The 23959-nt window shown below is 36.9% G+C and overlaps 1 protein-coding gene across 1 annotated transcript in view; it reads right to left on the bottom strand.

Moving 5' to 3' along the window:
- Nucleotides 1-406: 406 nt before the first annotated feature.
- Nucleotides 407-23959, bottom strand: part of LOC140142828 (src kinase-associated phosphoprotein 2-B-like) — an 83142-nt gene continuing 59589 nt past the window's right edge. The window contains exons 4-7 of the mRNA XM_072164838.1: nucleotides 23470-23550; nucleotides 22538-22737; nucleotides 11209-11296; nucleotides 407-2039 (exon numbers count right to left, since the gene is read on the bottom strand). Coding sequence (XP_072020939.1) covers nucleotides 1354-2039; nucleotides 11209-11296; nucleotides 22538-22737; nucleotides 23470-23550 — 1055 coding nt within the window. The 3' untranslated portion in view covers nucleotides 407-1353. The remainder of the gene's footprint in view (nucleotides 2040-11208; nucleotides 11297-22537; nucleotides 22738-23469; nucleotides 23551-23959) is intronic.

Genomic DNA, 23959 nt, shown 5'->3' on the forward strand with positions numbered 1-23959 from the left:
CCTGGGTGGGCGCTTATTGGGGCATGGGCGATTACTGGAACGAATACGGTAAATCAAAAAATATAATTGAAGAAAAGCAAATGTGTAAGAAGTTAATGGATAGCCTTATTTGCTTTACACATATGAACCAAATTATAGCGTCACATGCCATTGCATTCAGTCACACTGGCTCATTATGTAAAAAAAAGATACTGTTTTAAACAGTGTTAAAAGTTGCATCTGAGTCTATAGGAGTCAACTCTCAAACAATGCAATAGGCCAGGTCTATTCATGTGTTTGTTAAAGAAAACCTGACTGCTATAGACTCCTGACAGCTATGGACTCGGGTGCAACTTTTAAGATGGCCTCTTTTCTTACACAATTAACCATTGTGACTGAACGCAATGATGTGTGACACGGGCTATACATACCTTTTTACAATTTTACATTTCGTAACATATTTTTTGACTTATTTAAAAAAGTGTTAGGGGGAACTTATAAGTTGTGGACCCTGACACGATCTGATCCAAGCAGCCCAATGATAGCAATTGTAAAATTGAGATGCAGAAAAAAATAGCGAGCAAAAACAATAAAATAGAGATAAACTGGGCAAAGTGATAATATCTAAATTGTCAGAATAGCCTCTTTTGGCATGGATGGATCAGATTGGGTCACAAATATAATGTAAGTTTTATGTCTGACAATGGTCTGACATAACCTAAGGACTGTTTTGACATAGCACACAGCTTGTAGATTTGATGCCAAATTAGAGAAGATGTAAGGCAAAACATTATACATGTAAAACTTTTTGTCAGTGATGATACCATGTTCCAATTAATAAATGTTCGGACTAGGGCTGCAACATGTGACACATCAGTGGTCAGTAGTACATGTATATGTAAGAACTCACATAATGGTCCCAATATTTTATTGATTGGTGATGACTGGGAAAAAGGTCTATAGCATAGAGACCAGTCCAATCCAACTTAGTTTTACATGAAAACACACAACTGTTCCAAAGTTCTGGTTTTTTTTAGTTACGTGTGTTTTATGACCCCTACAAAATGAAAACACCACAAAATTAGATATTTTGTTGCTATCCTGTATTTGATTAATCAGAAACAGTGAAAATGCAAATGAGGTTTTCCCTGCCCAACAATATCAGATTGAATTGTAATTGATAAATTTCATTCTTCTAATAAAATGAAAAGTCACAATATTAACACCCATGGCTTCCCAAGTTAATAGGACTGTATTAAATGATCAATGGTCTAACATGTGGTGTGTTTATACCTGTCTGAAACTTTTCGTAAACTCGACACCAAAATGATACTGAAAATAAATAACAAAATAACAAAGCACATTACAACAAAACTACATCATGTAAGCCTTCATAAGATAATCCTTAGGTACAAGTCCAACTTTGTTGTGCTTTTCAGCAACCCACCAATTGTGTACATCATACTCCCTACTGATAATATGTAGTAGATCCCCCCGTTGGAAGCCCAGTTCATCTTTATCATCCGGGTTACAATCCCACTTTCCCATGTAAATATTGTCGTAATCGTCATCCCACGGCTCCGCTTCATTGTTGTTGTTAGAGGGTGTCATGTTTGTTATGATAGCTCGAGTTGGTTGTGGTACAGGCGGTTGCGTACGGGCTGGTGGTAGCGTTGGTTGCACTCTTGGGAATGCTGTGATTTGCTCAGGAGTTGCTGGTAGTGGTTTCCTTGCCTCTTGGTTAAGATGGTTAAGAGTCGGTATGTCGTCCAAATTCACAGGCTCGTATAGTTCTTCAGTGTCTTCAGCGATTTGATTATCGTCGGATACGGTTGTCTCGACGACTTCGTACGTCTCTCCAAAGTCCTGCCCATCCTGGTCGATGGATGATTGAGGCTCCAGAGATGTTGTTGAGGACTCCTGCGCAGCTGTGTCATCGTAGAATTCATCTGTATCTGCTGTGGTGTTCATGGTGGTCTCTTCCAATTCTTGGTTGTCAAGGAGATTCTCTTGACTGGTGGAGCTGGCATTGGACACTGCACCAGCAGTCACTACACGCTCTGTATAAATCAAGACAAAAAAGAAAGTATTTCATATTAATTAATAAACATATCAGTTTTCCATCAGCAATGGCAACAATTATAACCAATATGGAATGTAAAATACTTCTATAAATTATATATGTCTTGACATTTGTTTTCTGGCATTTGTCCACTTAAAAGTTCTGAATAACTTCCTCAAGTCTTTTCCTCTCTTTCAATCTCCTAAATTTTCTGAAAACATTGCACTTTTTACTCTCTCTTAACTTACAACACATTTTTTTGACTGCTCTTTTCCTCATAAACTCCAAAAGTTTTAATTTCCAATAATTTCAAAGAGGACATATCATTATTGTATAAGTTTAAAAAGTCCCAAACAAGCCAATTTCACAAATAATGTCTATGATAGTTTTCAATATGAGCCCAACACCACACCACAAATATTATGTTCATTCTACATATATTTGCAAATTGTGATATATATCATCAAATGCTGCCATGTGTATTTGTTGTAATTAATATTGCAACTTTGTAAAACAAGACACTGAACATTGTAATTCCTATAATTAGAGAAGGCATATACCCAACTAAATACAGTATTGGAAGTTAATGTCCATTTCAAAAAAGAATATATGTGACGTGTCATGTCAAAAGGAGACACTTTTGGGCAGGATCGTAAATGGAGTAATAGCTAAAAATCTGCCCGGGGTGATTTTTTTCACAATTTGGGTTTCTTGCATTATTAATGTTATTAATGTTTAAAATATTGTCTAATAGTTTCAGACCGGAGTATAACGGGCATCTTGTATTTTTTGAGACATTTTTCAAGGTAATTCCTATTCTCAACATTGTCAATAATATTTTTAAAGGCCGATATCTCAATTTCCAATTTTATAATACCATATCATACGAACTCAATATCTTCGCTTAGGAATGTCTGATTTCATTGGGGAAAACGGCGTTGTGGAGTAAAATATATCTATATTTAAGATATGTAAAACCTCAAAATTGATAACCTGCCCAAAAGTGTCTCCTTTTGACATGACACGTCACATATGTACAATGAAATATGAAATTAAAACTTTCAATAACAATAAGCAACAGGCAGCACATGGCTTATATCAAGTTTGGCATTCAAAATCTTCATTGTTTCTAGAGATAAAATCAAATCAAAGGCATCCCTAAGGATGTATCAAATGTACTTTGAAAGGAAATTACATCGTCACCATCAAATGATTTAAGGTTATTCATAAACATCTACACATTTTACATTGAATATTATTCATTTGCAGACCCTGACTGTCATCTTTAAGTAATTCAGGATTAAACTCAAAGCGGATTCCCCAAAGGTTCAAATTATGGAGAGATAAATTGCGAACATCTTCAATATGTTTCTGGTTTATGTACATTAGGCTATTCCAACTTAAATTCACACTCCCAGTAAGGAAGAAAAAAAGCGCAGTGATTTATAGTGCGCTACACACAGGCACAACGCCTGGACGCTGATCCACAAGCCTCAGTACACTTTACAGGTTGTCGCTGGCCACTGCAGCCCCATATCATTCCATAAACCATCAAACAACAACACAGGGACTTGCAGCTAAAAAGCGCGCACCCTAGACATTCCACAATGGACCTTCGCAGCCAGGATCAGGTCCCCAAATTTTGTACGGGTTACGAGACAATTAGCAGTACGTTCCTTGTCCAGGGAAATTTCTAGCTAACTCAATTTTTACACGAGAGTGTACTAACTACCACTGGGGTTCGAACTCGCAACTTCTCGCATCATAGTCGAACGCCTTATCAATTGAGCTAACTCAATTCCAACCAAATTCAACAGTTTAATTTAGTCCAGATCCAACTATTTTCATCCATGAAAAGAGAAAAAGGTGTGGAAGATTTTGGAACACTAATCAAAATTGAAAGGCCAAATTACGCCAAATTCAATGTCAATAATAAGGTGCAACTGGGATTGAAATGGCAGTAAAATCTTCCAGAGGATGTGTGGATCATAAATGGAATAACCTATTATATGTAGTGTTATTGAATGCTTATTTTCAATAAATATCAGGTTTAGAATTTCTTCACATAGTGCAAACATCAACCTTGAATCTTGTAAAGACACACCACAGAAATTGCATGCTATCATCTGCATATAAACTAATTCTTTTACAAGAATCGTTCACCAATTTGGACTGAAATGTTAATCCTGTGACACGCATGTGTTTGATGAAATTGTAATGGTTAGCATTTAAGTTGTGATGACAGTAATTTAGTTGAATGCAAGGTCAAAGTGAATAATTGCAGCAAGGCACTTAAGACATTCTTGCATGTTCAGGATTTTTTCCAAAAAATGTCACAGATGTGCTAATTTTTGGTCACTATATGTATGTCAATCTAATAATGGTGGACTATCCATGGAATTAAACATGGGGTTATGTGGATCATCATTCCCCTTTCCAATTCTATGGTTTCTATACAGATTTGGCAGTCTTTCAATTCTTGACATGGTGAGAAGATACAAAATCCCAGACCCAATTTTCCATCCTATTCCTGTACATGTACCGTATTCATTCCTATAAGCGCCCAGGGCGCTTAACAAAGTCATTTTGGGTGGGCGCTTATTTTTTACCTTGTTTACCTAATTTTTTCGTAAGGGGCATTTATTAGAGACGAATTTACATAGGTTATAAAAGGGTCCTGAGACGTTCTAATAGCTTTTCTGATGCAGAAAATGTATTGCAAGTTTACGCAGGACTTGTAGTCCTCCAGCTATTTCACTGTATCGACATCTCTCTATCACTTCAACATTACCCTTTAGCAAATTGAAAATACCCTGGGTGGGCGCTTATTGGGGCATGGGCGCTTATTGGAACGAATACGGTAAATGCATTCCACCAGCAAGTTCATGGAATGAAGAGTCTATTCCAGTTGAAATCCATACACCCCTGTGGAATACACAACTTTATTCTGCCACACAGGGAGTGTAAATTTCAAATGGGGTTACCTGAATGGGTGACTCCATTTTGAAATCTACACCCCCTGTGTGGAAGATTAAGGTAATGACTTCCATAGGGGGTATGGATAACAACTGGAACAGCCCAATGAACATGGAATGAGAGTACAATATGACAGCCTAGACATAAAACACGCTTCATGTGGATGAGTTTGTGATGCCATTGAAATGACAGTACCCGTGACTTGGGATTTGAAGATAACGTTTTCAAGGGAATCAGGAATTATTTAATTTGATTTAAATTGAAGCCATGTTGATAAATATTGCTTTGCACTTGCTACAAGTTTCATGAGCAATATCATGTAGCTATGCCAATTTGATGACACAACTTCAATGTCTATCATTCCGCACAACATTATTCTTCTGCCAGCTCTTGACAGTGATGCCAAAGATGGGACTTGGTGCCAAAATTGGGCTACTTAAAGATCGCTAGCAGTGCCTCCAAAAATCATGCTACGACTTGCCTAAAATTGGGCTACTTTTGTTGTCGGTTTTAGGCCTCTGCAATTATTTGACATATTTTCCATTTATTTCCATATTTCAATAACAATACTGAAATTTCTTCCCACAAGGTAATTCGCTAGCGAAGTGGTTACATAACTCCTTGGTAACTGGATCACGCACCTTTTGGAATTGGTAGTACATGCCATAGACTTTGTGTTGCGATCATTTCAATCGTGGTGCAGAACTCAAAAGCGTGATCCAGTTGACATAGTGATAATCGGATTACACGTAACACTTCGCTGGCGAATAGGCATATTGTATAACAATCATTACAGTTCCGGGGTTAATCCATCTCCTTTGTAACGCATATTGCATTGTGGGAAGGAACTTCAGTATAATTTAACTTCAGCAGAAGGACCATACCATGGAAGGTAAGTATGTTGCCTATGGCAGTGCCGACAATAAGTGTGAGGTGTGTTAGAGAACTCAAAAACAGCGCAAGTGTACACAGAAGGGAGTTAACGCGTAAGCGCTGAGAAGCGAGGTCAAAAGGTTTGAACACTCAGCTGAATTCAAACATGCTCAGAAGGCGCCCAAGACTTTCCTATTCGTATATAATAATATACAAAGGACAAACCCAGGATCCATCATGTATTGAATAATCTCAAGAAAAAATTTAGGATCTGAAACTTTTGAATGAAAATGAAAAACAGATTATGACTAGCTGACTATGCTTGACATATGGATTAAGATTCTATGATAGTATGGTATGTGTAAGATAACAAGGCTTTCACAAATCCATATAATACAAGGCCTGCTGATATGTGTCACTACAAATGGACCATTCTGACACTAAGGAATCACTGGACACTTTGATATATCAAAATGGGGGTACTCCTCTTGTAATGTGACAGAGTTGTGCAGCAAGATACCCTTACCCCAAAAAGTTTGGTTAGACCTGTTTAAAAAAAGACTATTTCTGATACAGGCCTACTAGGTGATATGGGACCCATCAAGAAAAAAGTGCTCTAGAAAATGTTGTACCACACACAAGATACACTAAAATATCTGGGAGGTGTTTTAGGTCATTTTGAGTTTGAATCTGCTGCCTGTAACATTTTCAATTTGGGGAAAAGCGGTTAATTCTCAGTTTAAAGGGACACTACTAGATACAGTGGTGAAACTTCAAAATGATTCAAATCTGGTTGAAAACCACTCTAATATATTCCCCTGGACATAACAATTGAGAATAATACCTCCAGTGGAGGCATAAAAAGTATAGTTTGACCTGTCTGCGATGCATCGTTCTCAAGTTATAAGCTGAAGGGTCAAATGCCATATTTTGGGTTCTACAGCAATCAACAGCATAAAAATGTTCATATTTTCTTTAAAATTGTCTCTTTTTTGTGTCTTCAAAACTATTCAAATTAAGAATAGTTTAATGCCATATCTTAAATGTTTCATTACCTAGGCCACAGGTCGAAAGAGATCATTCCCCATTGAGCTCTATATTGCCCATTCAGAGCACTCCATATAAGATACATACTTCAGCACTATGAAAACCATTCTCTGCCCAAGTCATGGACAGAAATGCTTTATAACCATTTCCCTCCTTCCTCCTAAAATCTGATTGTGATTGAAAGAAATCAAAACTGGATTACAAAGCTGCCAAATTTTATTTGATCTCGGCCATAAATGACATTCAGATTTATGTTGGCATATCTGGTAATGTTATAACTGATGTTGATTCAACACATACATGGCTGGCTATCAACTAACAACTTGGCTCAGAATCAGATCAATGTTCTGGTTTCTTTAACAATAAGGTTTCCTATTCCACTTAAACTTAATTTCTTGGGCTGTAGCATCCTTTTCTGTGATCCTTGCATATATGGCTTGCATCTCACATTGTCCATTAGGATTTTAAGCAGGGCGTAGCCCCCGGGGCGTAGTCAGTGGGGTGCAAGGTTTCCATGCATCCTCCAAATTGACAAAAATGTACACTTTTCAAGGGAAAATGTAAATTTTTTTCTAAGATGGTCCAAATTATAAAGAAATTATAAAGGACCACAATTAAACCGAAAAAGTAAATGTTAAGGGGCTTTAAGCCCACTTTTTGAATGTAAGTTAATTTTTAGGAAAAAGGTCCACTTTTTAAAAATTCTGCATCCCTCGCAAAAAGTCTAGGTGACGTCTCTGATTTTGTGGCAGTTCATCAATAGAATTGAGCGCATAAATATCTCTGATTATAATTCAACAAATAATATCTATCGAAACATGATTTTGTCATATTATATCTTGTGATCAACACTATTAAAAGCTGGGCCACCGTTTATGTTTGACTCCCAACCACTTGCGCACACTTCAAAGCACAGATATTTTAAATTAGTGTGCAACCATACAAGTTCTTATAAGATTTCACAGAAGAGTCATCAAATATAATTTATAAAAAATTTTTTTGTGGAATGGACAGGTGCAGTATTAATGCATTGATGATAAGCATGAAGTCATTTTATATAATATATATAATATGAGTAAGCTTTAGAGGAAGTTTCAGTTGGCTAATATTATTCTTCACAAGACTTCTATAGTGAAAGCAGTGAGAAATGTAGCATCTTTACTGATATAATTAGGAGCCTAAATTGACAATAAATATATATATACTTCTAATAAAAAAATCCACCTTGTTGCCTCTGCTCATACAATGATCAGCTCGTAATAGACGGGACTCATCATTGTGGATTGATATAGAATGGTGTACACAGTCGGGTGCAGCACATATATAGAATGCGCTTTGTCTAAAGTATTGCACCAGTGACATGTAATTTTGTAAATTTCCACTGGCGCAGGGTAAGTTGGGGCTTAATTTGTTGATGTGCGCTGTAGCAAAACAATTTTATTCGTAAGTAAAACACATTCCAGTCCTAGAATTTCACTGGAGTTATGATGACAAAAACGTGAGCTTTCAGCTGATACCTAAATCTGCATTTTGATGGTATAACGATGGGACGAGACTGTCAACTGGTTTTAAAAAAATCTTTAAATCCACAAAATATCATTAACAATGTTCATCAACCTTTACAGGAAAATGAGAGAGAACCACACACACATGCCATTCTCCTTGAGTCACTCTGTCATGAGCAGAGGGGGATTTATTTTGAAATGGAGTATATCTGATAGAGTTTAGTGATATGATTCAACTTACATTAATTTGTGACTTATCCGATATCTGATTAGCAAATGATATGATTTTATTGACACATTACATTTGTGGATAAACAGTGAGCCAGGAATATTTCAACCACACGACAGGTGGATTATGTTCAGGGTTTTTAACGCAAAGTTTTCTTAGAACAACTGACAAACCCTAAGTGTCACATTTTTTAGTAAGAAAAATAGGAAATTACTGAAATTACAGCTCTGAAATCAAATGCACTACTCATATTAGCACAAAATCTGGGTGGAGTGTTTTTTTAACCGAGATATAATGTGTTTGTGCGAATTAGATTTCCATCTCGGTCACATGTAATAAAACAATATCTAATGGCAGAATTCAGTTTAATGAAACACTTATATGGGGTCACCACCACAGCAGCTGAAAGGAGTATCCCATCATGCATTGCAGTACATCTGCATGCCCCATAGCAAATGTAAACAAAATATAAACAAGAGCCGCTTAGATATTGAGAGCTATGGATAGTTTCACAATACTTACGGGGTGATATTTTTGCAAAAGTATAAGCTTCCCTGATTTAAACGAGTTATTTAAAGTTGAAGTGAGGGATTTTGTGTACATTTTCTATGGCCCATTCAGTTCTATTATGGTACTGCAAAGCATAATGGGATACTCCCTTCAGCTGCTGTGGGTCCCACACTCACATGTGTATCTGATAAGTTTGTAGAGTGATGGGATTGGGCATGATATATAGTCATAACAAAAATGGAGGTTTAAACAAGTTTGATGTTGGACAATGGAACTGCCAAGCTTTTGTCAGAATATGTGCAAACTTCTTCAGTACAACTATTAGGAGTTATGCATTGACGTTTTTAATACAGATTTAAGGTGGGTTGCTCTTTATCAAATGATCTGAAAAGTAGTTGATAGCTCTAAAAAGATCTATTGACATTGAATATTTGGTGGCTTGAAGATAATCATTCACAGTAGGTTGCCCACGGCCTATGCCTACCGAAGAATGGGAGGCTCTGAAAAGAGCTGTTAAACAAAAGTAGGTTGTCCCTGGGCTAATGAAGAATGAAAATTTTCTGCAAAGAGCCATTCTTGCTCACTGCCTTGATCGGACCCTGAGATCAGAACATAAACTGTCCATTGTCTTCAAATAATGACCTAAGATATCAGGATGTGAATGTAATATGGTCAGTAAGTCCTTTGTTATGCACTTTCGACCTTATTGCTTTTAGCTGATTCTGAAATATATTGTTCCAACTTGCAGGTGTATTATCGATGGCACAACAGCACATTAGTCTTACAAATCTATCATACATTGCATTAGTGTTTCACCGTCTTTGAGAACACATACTAAGCAATCTTGAAACAATTTCACTGATGCATCTCTGTGATCGGGATCTCTATATCTACCTGGATACATATATATCCGGCTCTTAATTAACCATATAGATAACTATAATGATGCTGATACATTTGAACTCTGCCTGCTAGTGCGCTATTCCAGTTGAAATCCATACACCCCCTACGAAAGACATGACCTTAATCTTCCACACAGGGAGTGTAAATTTCAAATGGGGTTACCTGACTGAGTGGCTCCATTTGAAATCTAAACCCCCTGTGTGGAAGATTAAGGGCATGTGTTTAATATAGGGGGGTGTATGGAGTTCAACTGGAACAGCCCGTTGCTCTAATGTGATATAGGTCGGGTTACAGGTTGTCACTAACACGTGTGTGATATATAAACCTGGCCGGGTGGGTTGGCCAGACTTCGGAATCGTTGTACTACCTCTATGCCCTCCAGGGATACCCAAAACAAAATCATAATGCTGATGATATCTAATGGTGCATGTCTTTATAGGCTTTGCATGCATGTTGAATATGAAATATGGACCCCTGTCTGAGCCTGTACTAAGCCATTGGGATTTAACCTATCTATAGGAGATTCTAGGTTTACCTGTCAAATTCTGCTATTTTGGAAGTAATAAATCAATGTACACCATAAAGTTAGGGACAGGCGATTTGCGCGAAAAAAAATAGCAAATTATGCTGAACTTTTTTTTTCAGTGCAAATCATGTATCCCTAAATTGCGCGGAATTGCGCGGAAAGAAAGTTCCGCGCAAATCGCCTGTCCCTGACCATAAGTTACATGTAATAGGCCTATGAAACGATATGAAGTCTAAGAGAGAAGCAGAAGACTTTTGTAGAAAAAGCTAATGGCATACGTTATGCTATAGAATACAGAATATGTATGTATGTATGTATGATCTACAGTTTGCTGCAGTTTGAGCAGGTGGTTCCATGGTCAGATAGTGAAAGGTACAGTTTGTCCACTCTGAAGTACAAAATGACAACGCACACATACACATTGTGCCTTCAACGTCGGCACAATGTGTGTGTTCACATCGGTACTTTGTACTTCAGAGCAGACTGACTGTACATCCTCGATACAAGGGTTTTTACCCAACGTCCCATGTTTGATAGCAGGAACATGTATGGGGTGTGTGCTTATGTGTGCACACAAAGTATAGAGAATGATACCAACCTGCTAATGTGGCATCTGGGGGTGAGGTACTGGCTTTCTTGATAGCTGCTATCCATTCCAACATGTCCTCTTCTGTTTTAGCTATAAACTACAAGTAAATAAACAAACAAACAAAAACATCATTAAGAAATGCAAGCTATTGTCCAAACTGTTCCTCTGATATAATGCATCTGATAATCAACTCCCCACAGCCGGTGATTGGTTAGTAGTGTGTAAAAGGAAGGTTGATTTATCTGGTGCATTCATCGCAGAAAAGGAATCGCAAAAAATGGTGAAAACTTACTGTACTTTTCAAGGCAAAAAACAATGTTTATAGGTTAAATACCACTAATTATGTATTACACGGGTTTCAATGGGAAAATGCCTAATTTCGGGTGGAATTTTCTCATATTCAGAACTCTCACAGTTCAATGCCACTAATATCAGGTGAAACTATATGATTTAGATGCCAAATGATCAAAAATTCAACATAGGTTGACCTGAGACTTTTCTTGTTTTAACGCACTGAACCGTAAACACCTTAAAATGACAGTGCGCCCTCGAAGCTGGAAGTTACAATATGATATGGCGAATATTTACTAAAAACCGAAGCCGTGCGTATGAATTTTGGTACTATTACATCAAAAATGTCAAATAATGAGAGAAAATATACCATTTTGAAGCATCAAACCCTACAAAGTACTTTTTTGGCTATATAACTTGATCAATTTCAGCGATTTTAATGCAGTCTTTTCGAATGCCATGAAAACAAATAGTTCCTCCTCGTATTTCAATGTATCGCCCAGGCCTATTGGTGGTCTTTAACCTATAGGCATTGCTGACATGGTGTCTTTAAGAAAGAAAGTTTTCCATTACTAAGATCTAACCTTTAAGATGGTATGTATGTTTGAAATTGCAAAAGTAACCATAGGGCACACTATATTTTACTGCTGCATCCAGAAATTTCAATCATCACACAATTCTAAACAATTAAGTTGTTTCTGAGTTTGATTAACTAGGTGACGTCAGACGCAAACCAGTATTTTTATCACTGACTCTGATTATAAAGGTATATCATATTCCACATTGACAAAAGACAAAATTAACATTCAATTTAAACATTTTGTCTTGAGCCATGGATGTCACAATATTTTGTACTTCTAGTTTTCAAATACAAAACTGTCCTCACTATGACCCTGGCATGTTTTAACGTTCTTACCCAGATCTGACAATGATAAAACTATTATATTCTATAAGTAGAAAATTACTAATATTTTTAATACACACAATTAAATTGTTTTCCCATCATGAAAATGGATAAGTTCCATAAATAAATTGCAATTCATCGTTGAAATGACCAATCTTCATGTTCAATCTGGCTAAGAGCTTGAACCAATCCAGTCGTGACCAGGAATTTCCTCCCCTATGGGAGTGTAACATGTGGGTCTGCGTCCGTGGTACATGAAAGAAATCCATGGATTGGGCAATCCCAGGAGGTGTACTCGCTAAATAAATGATGTATGGGTGATGTGTCTGCTTGATGTAAATTGAAGGAGGCTGCCATTTTGGTGGTTTTCTGATGGCTACATGCATCATGAATTGCAGTGACATCAACTCTGAGTCCATTTCAGAAAACTAATCCACTGTAAATAATCTGTTTTTGAGTTATTTAAACTTTGATGATGGGTTCCTTTATGTATAAAGTTATGATGTGGAAGATGAGGAGCATTCTTTACTTTATGGCAAATTTTAATTTACAGTGGATTTTTGCAACTTGCAAAGTGTCATAATGTTTTATACAATGGGTCCTAGTCACAAAGGAACTCTTCTGAAAATATGAAACGCATATTGTACCAATTGTACAGCAACTCACATTTATCTATAACTGTTGTCACAAGTTAATAATAAAATGCCACTTTTACTAGTGAAGCCTGTAACTTTTCATATGGGTACGCTCTTAGGAAACAGGTTCCAAGTAAATGCTAAAAGGTTCTTAAGCTGTCCTGTGTGTAGAGCCTTAAATGGTTTTACGAGGAACTAAAAAGGATTCTGTAATGGCTAGAAAGAACCATTTTAGACATGAACAAGGTTATGTAATGGGCAGAAAGAACAATTTTAGGATTCTTGCAATTCCCCAGAACCTTTTTCTCTTGACCTGTCTTGTATGCAGAACCCGTAAACCTTTTTTCTAAGAATATAGGGTCTCGGGTTAGCTTAAAATGGGCCAAGATCTCTTTCCTCATTATAGTCATTGTTTGTTGCACTATTCTGAGGTGTTGTGGAATATCTCATGCTGATGTCGATTGCTTTCAGAATATAAATTTGATAATCTGGAAATAGTTAGACAACGTATGTGATTGTTTTATGCAAGAAATATAAAACTTATGTAAAACATTAGTCACTCTTCATGATGATAAGAACCATGACCATGACCAACAATTGCCAAAATATCATTATTCACCAAACTTCTAATGACAAAAAACTGCAAGCACATTGGGTGTACTATGGTGTCAATGGTATGTGAGTATCTAGGGTGTACCAAAATGTAGTGCAACAAGCATAACTGGAGTATCTGAGCCAGAAACCCCACAATGAAGTTATATTTTGTATTATTTTTCAAATTTTGTAGACTATGTGATTGAGTATCTTTGATGTAACTGGATTTATATTGTGACCTTGTGCATATGCGCATGTTATTGTTATTAATGTGTCTGGGTAGAAGTGACTGCATACTTTGTATTTTGTGTATCCATTTTTGCTACCTTTTTTGTGTGATTTGCTGTTAATTGTCTTAATACTTGTTTTTGAATAAAAATCAATAAATATTGAAAGATAAAAAAAAAATAATGAAATAAAAAAAAAAAAAGTTATCATAAAGTGTGCCAAAAAGTGTTAGGTGTGCTGTAAGTAAAGGTTTTACATGGAGTTTTCTAGTTGACAGTGAAACATCCATTGCTACCAGTCGCCCACCTATTGCTTGGCATGTACAGGGTCTTGGGTTCGAATCCTGACAAAAATAAGCAACTTCTTTGTTCATCTTCTCTCTTTATTACTTCCTCCTTTCCTCTCCATCTGCCGAAAAGCACTGTTAGGAATAAAGGAGTTTCCTGGTTGCAATAGGTTCAAATGAGTGTTAGGTATATGCAAGAGTATTTAGGGTTTAGGGTGTACCAATAGTAGGGGAAAGGATAGACTATAAACTTAGCTACTGAGAACCCCATAAAAGAGTCATATCTGGATGCAATATACTGCAGTCATGATAGATGGTGTGTGCTTAACCATGAGAACTACCTGCCGATTTGCCAAAAAGAAGTTTTCATTATCAATCGGACCAATTGGCAACATTATTAGAATATTTTCACCATGCAAAAAAATTGGGATGAATTATTTCCAAAGCTCCATTCTGATTGGTGATTAAAGTAAGGATATCATGTAATTGACCAATCAGAGGCAATGTTAGATCGGCAAGTAGTGCTCAGGGGGTTAAATCAGCAATAGTTTGTCTCAATCAAGGCCACACACAAACACCTCATCATTCACCTGCTGTCATTGTAGTCACGCATACGCCAGGCAGCAGCATGTTTTATCTCCATCTTATAAGACTGCAGAGTGAGATCTCTTCCCAAGCAGTGTTATTCAATTTGCATAGCTACTGTAATCATAGCAGCATGCGTATACCTGCTGTCTGCAGGAAGCCTGCTTGATTGATTGATTGACAGCTGTATGGCGCCCAAACATATTATATTCCTTGGTAGAGGTCTATGTACTCTTTATGTAGTTCTTAGATTTGCATCGCATTGGGTGATTCAAAGTTCAATATGTCAGTGACAGTACAGTAGCATCTGAATCATTGTAATATTACACTAGGATCCAAAACATTCTAATCTATTAGTGCACAGTTCTTTAACCCTAATACATTTGTACATTCATTGAATAACCTTTGAAAATTTGGGTACAAAAACTCATACTCAGCAGCTTGAGGTCAAATTTTGCACTATGATTGTTTAATTGAGGTTATTGGACTATGCCATAGGATGAGGCCATTGTGGTTCATAGTGTTAGGAGACCTGCTTGACTACAGGTACAGTGGTTGTAACAGTCAAGTTTGTTATGGGGTTACTCATCAATCTAAAACTTGCATATTGCAAGACATCTCTTTTTGCAGGTTACCCTATAGAGGCCCTGCATGCTCTTATCGATTGGCTCCAAACAAAGGATTTGAACTGGTGTCCTTCACCGTAATCATGGCGCAGTGCAGTCCATTCAATAAAATGTTGTCATCAATCTATTTGATCATAATGCATTTGTTATGTGTCTATGAGCCTACCGCAGTACCGATACCCAAGTTAATTTAAAGTACTGTTTCTTTAACTCTCTAATTCCACAAGTATTAAACTAATAATACCAAAACCAAAACCACAATCCTATCCCTTACTCACAGTGAAAAAATCTCAGCTAATATACTAAATGCAGGGATGTATGAAGAAATATTTTACCCAGGGGGCAAGATTTGTTTTATGACCAACCAATGCCAAATGTATCGAACGAAGCAAGGCTTCAAACAGGGGATCCAGGAGCCTCAGGGTGCGCTTCCTAGGTGTGTTCATATATGATGTATTTGTTAAATCCATGGTATGTAATTCTTTTGTATGTATTTCATTTGTATTTTGTTTGACCCCTGGGCCAGACTGGAAATCAGTGTGGACCACTGAGTTTGTTCCCCAGGCAAAATAAGATCTAATAAAATAAAATAAATAAATAAAATAGGGTTTTAGCTGTCTAAATGCATTTAGAAGTGTCTTTTCGCTGACCACTGCGGCCCAAGACACACCACATACACCATTTGACAACAAACTACCATTTTAAGGCAATGTTTCACTATTCAACAAAACTATTTCTCTTTCAAGGCACTATATATGTCACTCACTGAAGATGCCTATTCGGTAGCAAAATATCCTGATCCTTACCTTGGATATTTCCCTGGATATCTCATTTTCCTTCTTAATTTCCCTTTTATATCTTCACAGTCCCTCTGGTAAATAAACTAAACTGTTCACTGTCCTTTCTCTTTGTGTGTGATGAAACACATAACAATTTACACCAAAACCCCCTTTTTCCCCTTCCTCTCTTTCCACTTATCCATTAACATCAATGATGTGTCCATTTTGATCCTACTTCCCTAGGTGAAGCTGACATATTACTGGATCTGCACTTCCTCTCACAAATCTACCTAATTTGAGAAATGACATTACAAAAACCTGAATGTCTCTTAATCCAGTTCGCATTTTTTTTTCATATTCATGATTATTAGTCATTCTATGTATGGGCACATGGTTGTTTACAGCTTATGCGTGACAACCACTTGTTAGCTAGAGCGCCCTCAATTTAAGACTTACTGATTGTACGTAAGCTGTACCTATCGATTTATCTCCTGGATTTATCGTAACTTATTTTGATGAATGAGCTCGTAGTGCCATGAATGCGCAGTGCTGCATCACATTTTTACAGGTTTACAGTGTTATGGATGCAGATTGTAGATAGGAATAGCTTATCTAAAATCAGTACGCCTTAAAAGTTTTCCGTGATCCACAGCCTCATACCCCCACTTTTCTCAAAAAAAGTTGAGATTTTTATACCACTGGATACCTCTGGCTACATAATGTTTATCTACCAAATATTTCTTGCAGATTAATTCATTAAGCAAAAATATTGCCAAATTTGAATTTCGTTCTGGTATACCAGAACGAAATTACAACACATTGTCTATGGAGCAGTGTAATACACATAATCATGCATAACTCGCAAACACAAAATCGGAATCAACTGAAATTTTGGGAATAAGCTTTGTTCGTGGATATCTACTGAAAAATGTCATAAAAAGAGGATGCTAGGATCACGCCCAAGAAGTGGTCGTAATAGACGGGCTAATCTTGGACCAAGAACCTGTGAAAGCACTGCAAACATACTGGTAGATTACCTTCAGACCTGAAACAGGGTCATTATAAAAAAAGAGGAAAAAGGCTGAAAATGCTCAAACAACGCTGAAAAACATTGGGGCTCAAATTGGGTTGAAAATAAAAGAAAATGTGTAAATTTCAGGAATAAAAAAAGAGGAAATCAGCTGAAAAGAGGAAAAGTTTCAGGTCTGTACCCTGCAGGCTTGTAGGGCATGTGATATATTGTCACTTAAGTCAACAAGAGGTATGACTTGAACATCTACCTGTGGTATTATCCACATGTTGACTTGAACATCTACCTATGGTATTATCCATGTCTGCCTATCGTATTATCCGCATGTTGATGATTTGCAATCTGCAGTCTTACAGTGTCACAAAAGTGGACCCAGGTGTACTAACATTAACATTTTTAGGTGATTTTGGAAGGGTGCAGAGTTTCTGAAGTCTCTAATTACACTTCTGTGACCCATTTGGGCGATTTCTTTACTGCATACAGAAAAAAAACATCCAGTTATTTAGGTGTTATTGCTTTTACGTCTTAACTAGGGGACTACTTGAGATAATTATTTTCTGCATAGTGGGCCAATTAGCTGTGCCTGGGTACAGAGACATTTACACCACTGACTCTAACCTTCAAAAGTCTAGGCCTATTCATTATCTGGAATCAGCAGAATGGTGAAATTAGCCCTAACGTGGTAAAATCTTACAAAGAAAACCACTGCACATGCATGCATTGCACATGTTGGGCATGACGCAATCAGCCGAAGTCATATATACCCAGTGAATCGCTCAAACCCCCGTAGCTACAAGTCGGTGATCTTGAGCGGGCACCCGAGGGGTCTAAGGTTCGAATCCCGGGGGTACCAAGTAAAAACTTTGTTCATCTTCTCTCCTTTTTCGTTCCTCCTTTCCTTTCCGATAGTCAAAAACCATGTTTAGCGTTAGGGATAAGCATTTATGATCTGTGTTAAATACATTTATGTACATTTGGACCCTAGCTGAAGGTTAATATCTCCTAATAGAGCACCTGTGAGTCAGGAATAAATATACCACAGTCAAGTTCAACCTGTCACTTTCTATTAAAATCTTACACTGATTCTGAACTGAGTTTGGTATGTTGAAATTATCCGATCTGAAATAGTTCTTAAAAAAGAGCCTATCAATGCTGGCTGATTATGAGTAGTTCCATACTTGTTATGGTTACACAGTGATTCTGAACTGTCGAGTTTGGTATACTCAGAGTATCTTTTCAGGGGTCCATTTCACTAAACTTTACAAAGCTTCGTAAGTCTAGAAATCGTTTGTAACTTACAACAAGTCATAAGTTCCATTTCACTAAACTTACTTACGAACAGTCATACCCATTGTAGGTAATAGGGATTTACTACAGGGACCCTTCATAAAGTTACGTCTAGTATTGGGTATTCGTAACTTTACTAACTGTAACTGGAGTTACAAAGGGTTAAAAGTTTAGTGAAATGGACGCCTGGTTCTTAAAAATGCCCCCATCAATGCCTGCTGATTGTTAGTAGTTCCATGCTTATTAAGGTGCTATTGATATGATTTGTTAGTTTATCAACTTGTTTTTATTTTTCATTTCAAATTAACACATTGTCGACTTTACATGAAATTCTGAACTATGATTGGTGTACTGAAATTATCCGATCTGAAATGGTTCTTTCGAAAACACCCAATAACTGACTATATGAGTAGTTCTGTACTTGCTAAAGTGGTACTGACCGATTTGTTAAAATTTTTTGTAATACAAATTAACACAATATCTCCATCACCATCAATTTACTAGGTCTTGCCATAGCTCAAACGTTTCAGTCCCATATTTTGAGAGACAAATGCCCCTTTTGACCTAAACTACAGCCCTGATGCTGTTTTCATACTTCCTGCCGCTTGCTGCTGAGCGACTTTTCTGCAAGCGGAGTGGCACACCGTTGAGCGGCAGCAGCATGACCCTGAAAGCCTCTATTGTTGGTCAGCACCACTCCAAAATTGTATTTGTTCTCATAATTCACAGAGCAGCACCACTCCGAGTTAACTTGAATTCAACTCCCAGAGATGCTGCCGCTTGGGCAAAGAGGTGAAGTGATCATATCAGCTTGCTGCTGGTCACCGCTAGCGTGTCTGGTGCGACTGTGCAGTGAAGCAAAATCGTCTTCAGTACGGCAAAGCGGCAGTAAAGTATGAAACCAACGTAAGGTCTAATCAAATTTACGTTTACCTAGAAATACATCTTGACTTAAGGGCTGGGGTATGAGCGTTTGGACAGTATTTATTTTGGGACATTAGAGCACATCAGACATATCGAATTGCATTCTGAATACGAAGAATGTCATTCTGATATCAAATAATTTTGATTTTTGAAATTCGCAATTTAATACACATTTTATGGCAAATCATTAAAATTGATATTTTTGATATTTAACAGTACTTGAAGTAAACTTTATAAATCTGATGATTTATACTTAAAGTGTATGTAAGTGGGATGAAAAGCCGACGATCAATTGAAAATATTTGACCTTTAGTATTGAAGATATGGATTTTTTAAAAAAAAAAAAAAAAAAAAATAGGTCTTTTTGGGAAAAAAATGCATATCTTCAATATGAACGGTCAAAATTTTCAATTGACCGTCGGCTTTTCCTCCCTACTACATACACTTTAAGAATATATCATTAGATTTATATAATTTACTTCGAGGACTGTTATATATCAAAAATTTGAAAAATATCAAATTTTTATAATTTGTCATAAAATTTGTATTATATTGTGGTTTTCAAAAATGAAAATTATTTGATATCAGAAAGACATGCTTCAGTATTCAGAATGCAATTCGATAGGTCTGAGGTGCTCTCATGTCCCACAAAAAAATACTGTCGAAACGCAATAAACGCTCATTTTAGATCCCTTAAGGTTATATGGAGGAGCAAAACTAGTAAGTATCACCTTATTAATGATTGGCAAATGTGAAAAAAATCTAATTGTGACATGCAATAAATCAAAAGGATATCAAGATTAAAAAATGAGATATGTTTAACAATCTGATTTTCTGGTTTTTGTCATGTTGAGTTGGGAAGCTTCTTCTTAACTGTCTATGAAATAGTTCAGTATGTCTACGGGGAAGAATGTGTCACATGAAGGAAATGCAGTAAGAAAAATAAAACAGTTTGATTCAGTCCTTCCTCCTCGTTCTCAAGGAAATATTTAACTCCAATATGTCAAGGTGATGGGATTCCACTAGTGTGTGATAGCTGCCTTGTATGTATGGCTACCTTGTGTTGATTTTGTGTGTGTGTGTCAGATGTCTAAAAATAAGCCAATGATTTATATATAGCACAATTTCATGAGATCATTTTGCTTAACAGCCTGTCGTGGACCACCCATAAACCATTTAGAATCAATCTGGGATTCAGCTTTTCACAAAAGCGAATTGTCTTGAAATCTTGAAGTGTGAAATCAAAGTATTCATACTATTAAATTGTGAGTGTAAAAGGTCTTTTATTGCTCATGCCACTTTGCACTATTCCTTTTTTCAAACAGCAAACATGTGACACCAATACAGTTACATCAAGCAAATAAATTCAAAAAAAAAAAAAAAAAATTGTCTTCATCAGTAGGTATAGAGACCAGCTTGGTTGTTTCTAAAACACCCAAGGGGATTAACCAAATCTGCAGTCAAGTTAGCTCAATCGATAAGGCATTTGACTATGGTGCTAGAGGTTGAGGGTTTGAACCCTGGCGGTGGTTTAGTACGCTTTCTTGAAAAATTGAGTTAGCTTGAAATTCCCCTGGACAAGGAACTTACTGCTAATTGTCTTGTTGTAACCCATATGAAACTCGGGGAGCTGATCCTTGCTGCGATGGCCAATTGTGGAATGTCTAGGGTATACACCTCTTAGCTGCAAGTCCCTGTGTTATTGTTTAATGGTTTGTGTAATGATATGGGGCTGTAGTGGTCAGCGACAACCTGTAAAGTGTGCTGAGGCTTGTGGATCAACGTGTATGCATTGTGCCTGTACGTAGCACAAAATAAATCTGTGATCTGTGATTGTGAGGTACACACAACATGTCCTAATTTTCCCAGAAGAAGTCGGGAGCCATTTTGAAATTAGGTTAAGTATACTGTGCCTCGTCTCAAGTTGAGAGCTGTTGAGTTGAGTGGATCGGCATTCCATCAGTGTGTGATGCCGGTGTGTGATACACGATTGCAAAGCTAGCGTACGGACAAATGTACAAATCCATATCAAACGATGCATTTGTTGGCTGCTTATTTCACATAATAGCTAGAATAAATACCAGACTCATCTCAAGTGGAGGTAACTTCAAATCATCCCCAAGTCACATGGTTTAGGAATACAGAGAACATTCCTTCCATGAGACTTGGGGACGATTTAAAGTGACCTCCACTTGAGATGAGTCTGGTATTTATTCCTAGCTATTATGTGAAATAAGACATGTGTAGCAGCCGACAAGTGCATCATTTTGATATGGATATACACAAATCGCTCTTCTATGCATGTGTATATGGCCCATGGGATTTGTTTAGCGTGCGAATCAAAACTACCACTGCAAAATCCAACATGGCATTAATCTCCACTTGAGATGAGACACACTATAGGTAAAACTGCCCAGGTAAAATGTATCAAAGATCTTTGTTTGCTTCAGCATTTTTTTGGTTCTCAAATTCATCCTTAATATTTGTCCAAAAAATGTCAAAAGTGTTACACTTTTTTCACATTGAAAATCTCCAGCTGTTCGCAAACTAATCATGAATCTATACCCTAGAGATATACAAATAGTTTACTCAAAAACTCCTGATTCAGAGATATGCAGGAAATGGCGTCGATAGGGGAATTCAAAAACCTGTCATTAACAGGCCTTGATACAAGTACAAGTATGAAATAATCAAAAGCTATTTTAAGAGCAGGTGCCTGCACTTCCATGGAATTCTTATATCAAGAGAAAAACCATTTTTGTGTCAATTTTCTTGTTTGTGCCGGGGGGGGGGGTCACTTACTATATCTGCAAATATAGATAAAGGGTTCGATTTTTAGCATCTGTAATTTTATGCAAGTAGAAGTACTTTTCGTGATCAATCTTCAATGTTTAGGGTCCTTTTTTGCAACCTTCCTTGTTTTAAGGGCAAACAGTATTTTCTATGGTAAAATGACCTATATATTCTTATACTATGAAACTTGACTTGATCCAATCTGCATGAAAACACCATTTTAGGGTTTTGATCATGGTTCTGAACACACATATTGTGAACCAGTTCAACTGGCAATGATCGATTTTGATGTCACATTACAACAGTGAATATGCCATTTAGGTTAGCGTTTTGAGATGTGTGGTCATATGGAGTGATACTATTATATTAAACCTACCTGGAAGGATCTCTTTGCTGGACACACAAGATCAAATAAATATTGATTTTTCTTATGTTTAACTGCGGCTCTTCCCTCATATCCATTGAGTACCACACAGTTGCACTGCTTCTTGTCCGTCTCTTTCTTGTAGTAGTATAAGATGTTTGCCTTGATCACACAGAAGCGGGTCTGCCATCCTGGTAACCCAATCTGGCCCTCTGAAGGAATGAAGAAAAGTATGGATGAAATATCATGATTATTGTTTAGAAAGAGACACAGCAAATTTAAAATAACATTGAAATGAAAAAAATACAAATTCAAGTAACATAGCACCTTGCACATCCACTATCATATTCCTGCACAGGTACACCGTCGCCAAGTACCCTTGGCTAGTACCAGTGTAGTACCAGTGCAGAACCACTGCTGGTGGATCCTGTGCAGTACCAGCATTGGTACTGTGTAGGTGCTCATATGTGCCACCCCGGTACCTTCGTGATGGTGTACCTGTACAGACGGCCCCAATACGAATTGTAATAATGATATGGATTTCATCTATAGCATTCAGGAATTCACATATATTCATTTATATTTGAGGTCCCTGTATTTTGTAAAGAGCTATGTTTCTCACTTATTCATGGAGCCAATTGTTTATTAATTGCTGATCCTCAACAAATTACACATAACATTGTATGCTACCATGTTAATGTACCAATATAAAGTTTGATACAGTTTGATTCATGAGGGCCAATTGCTCAAATGCTCATGCTTAACAAATTACACATTGTGCCTACCCTGTGTCTAAGCAAAGATATCAAAATTACACTTTGGAAAATATCCAGTGCATCAGTGATAGATGAGGAGCAAGCATACCAATGTCATCTCCTAGATGGCCACTTTAGTGATGGTAAACATTTGCTTTTCATCATTCTTCATTCATCTGTGATTCCTACCTTTTCTCTTCTTCTCCAGCCATCCAGTTTTGATTGGTGCTTCTAATGCTGTAGCAGCAATGGGATTTATCTTCATGTCACCTGGGGAAAATAAAATGGGACGATAATGTACTGATTGCGTTTGGTATACATTGTAAGAGAGCAAGAGTATAGGTGTACGATAAAGTCAAATATGTCACAAGAAATCATGGGAAAAATAAGTAATGTGAACTTCAATGAACTTTTATTATGAGTAAAGAACGTTACTTATAAGGGGATTAAGATAAGTACATATCTAGGAACCTGCCTCAATACAAAGAAAATGAAGTAAATGAATGAGATCGACAGGAGTTACATATTTCCTTCATTAGGTTATTTCAGTTTTAAATACTAGTATAATTATAGTATAAAGTACACTTCTCATATTATTTCCTGATTGGGTTCCAAAGTACCCAATTTAAGTTACACTTAATATAAAGGAAAAATGCCAAAATTACACATTTTTACACAC

This window comes from Amphiura filiformis, chromosome 20, assembly GCF_039555335.1.
Source record: "Amphiura filiformis chromosome 20, Afil_fr2py, whole genome shotgun sequence".
Taxonomy (NCBI): Eukaryota; Metazoa; Echinodermata; class Ophiuroidea; order Amphilepidida; family Amphiuridae; genus Amphiura; species Amphiura filiformis.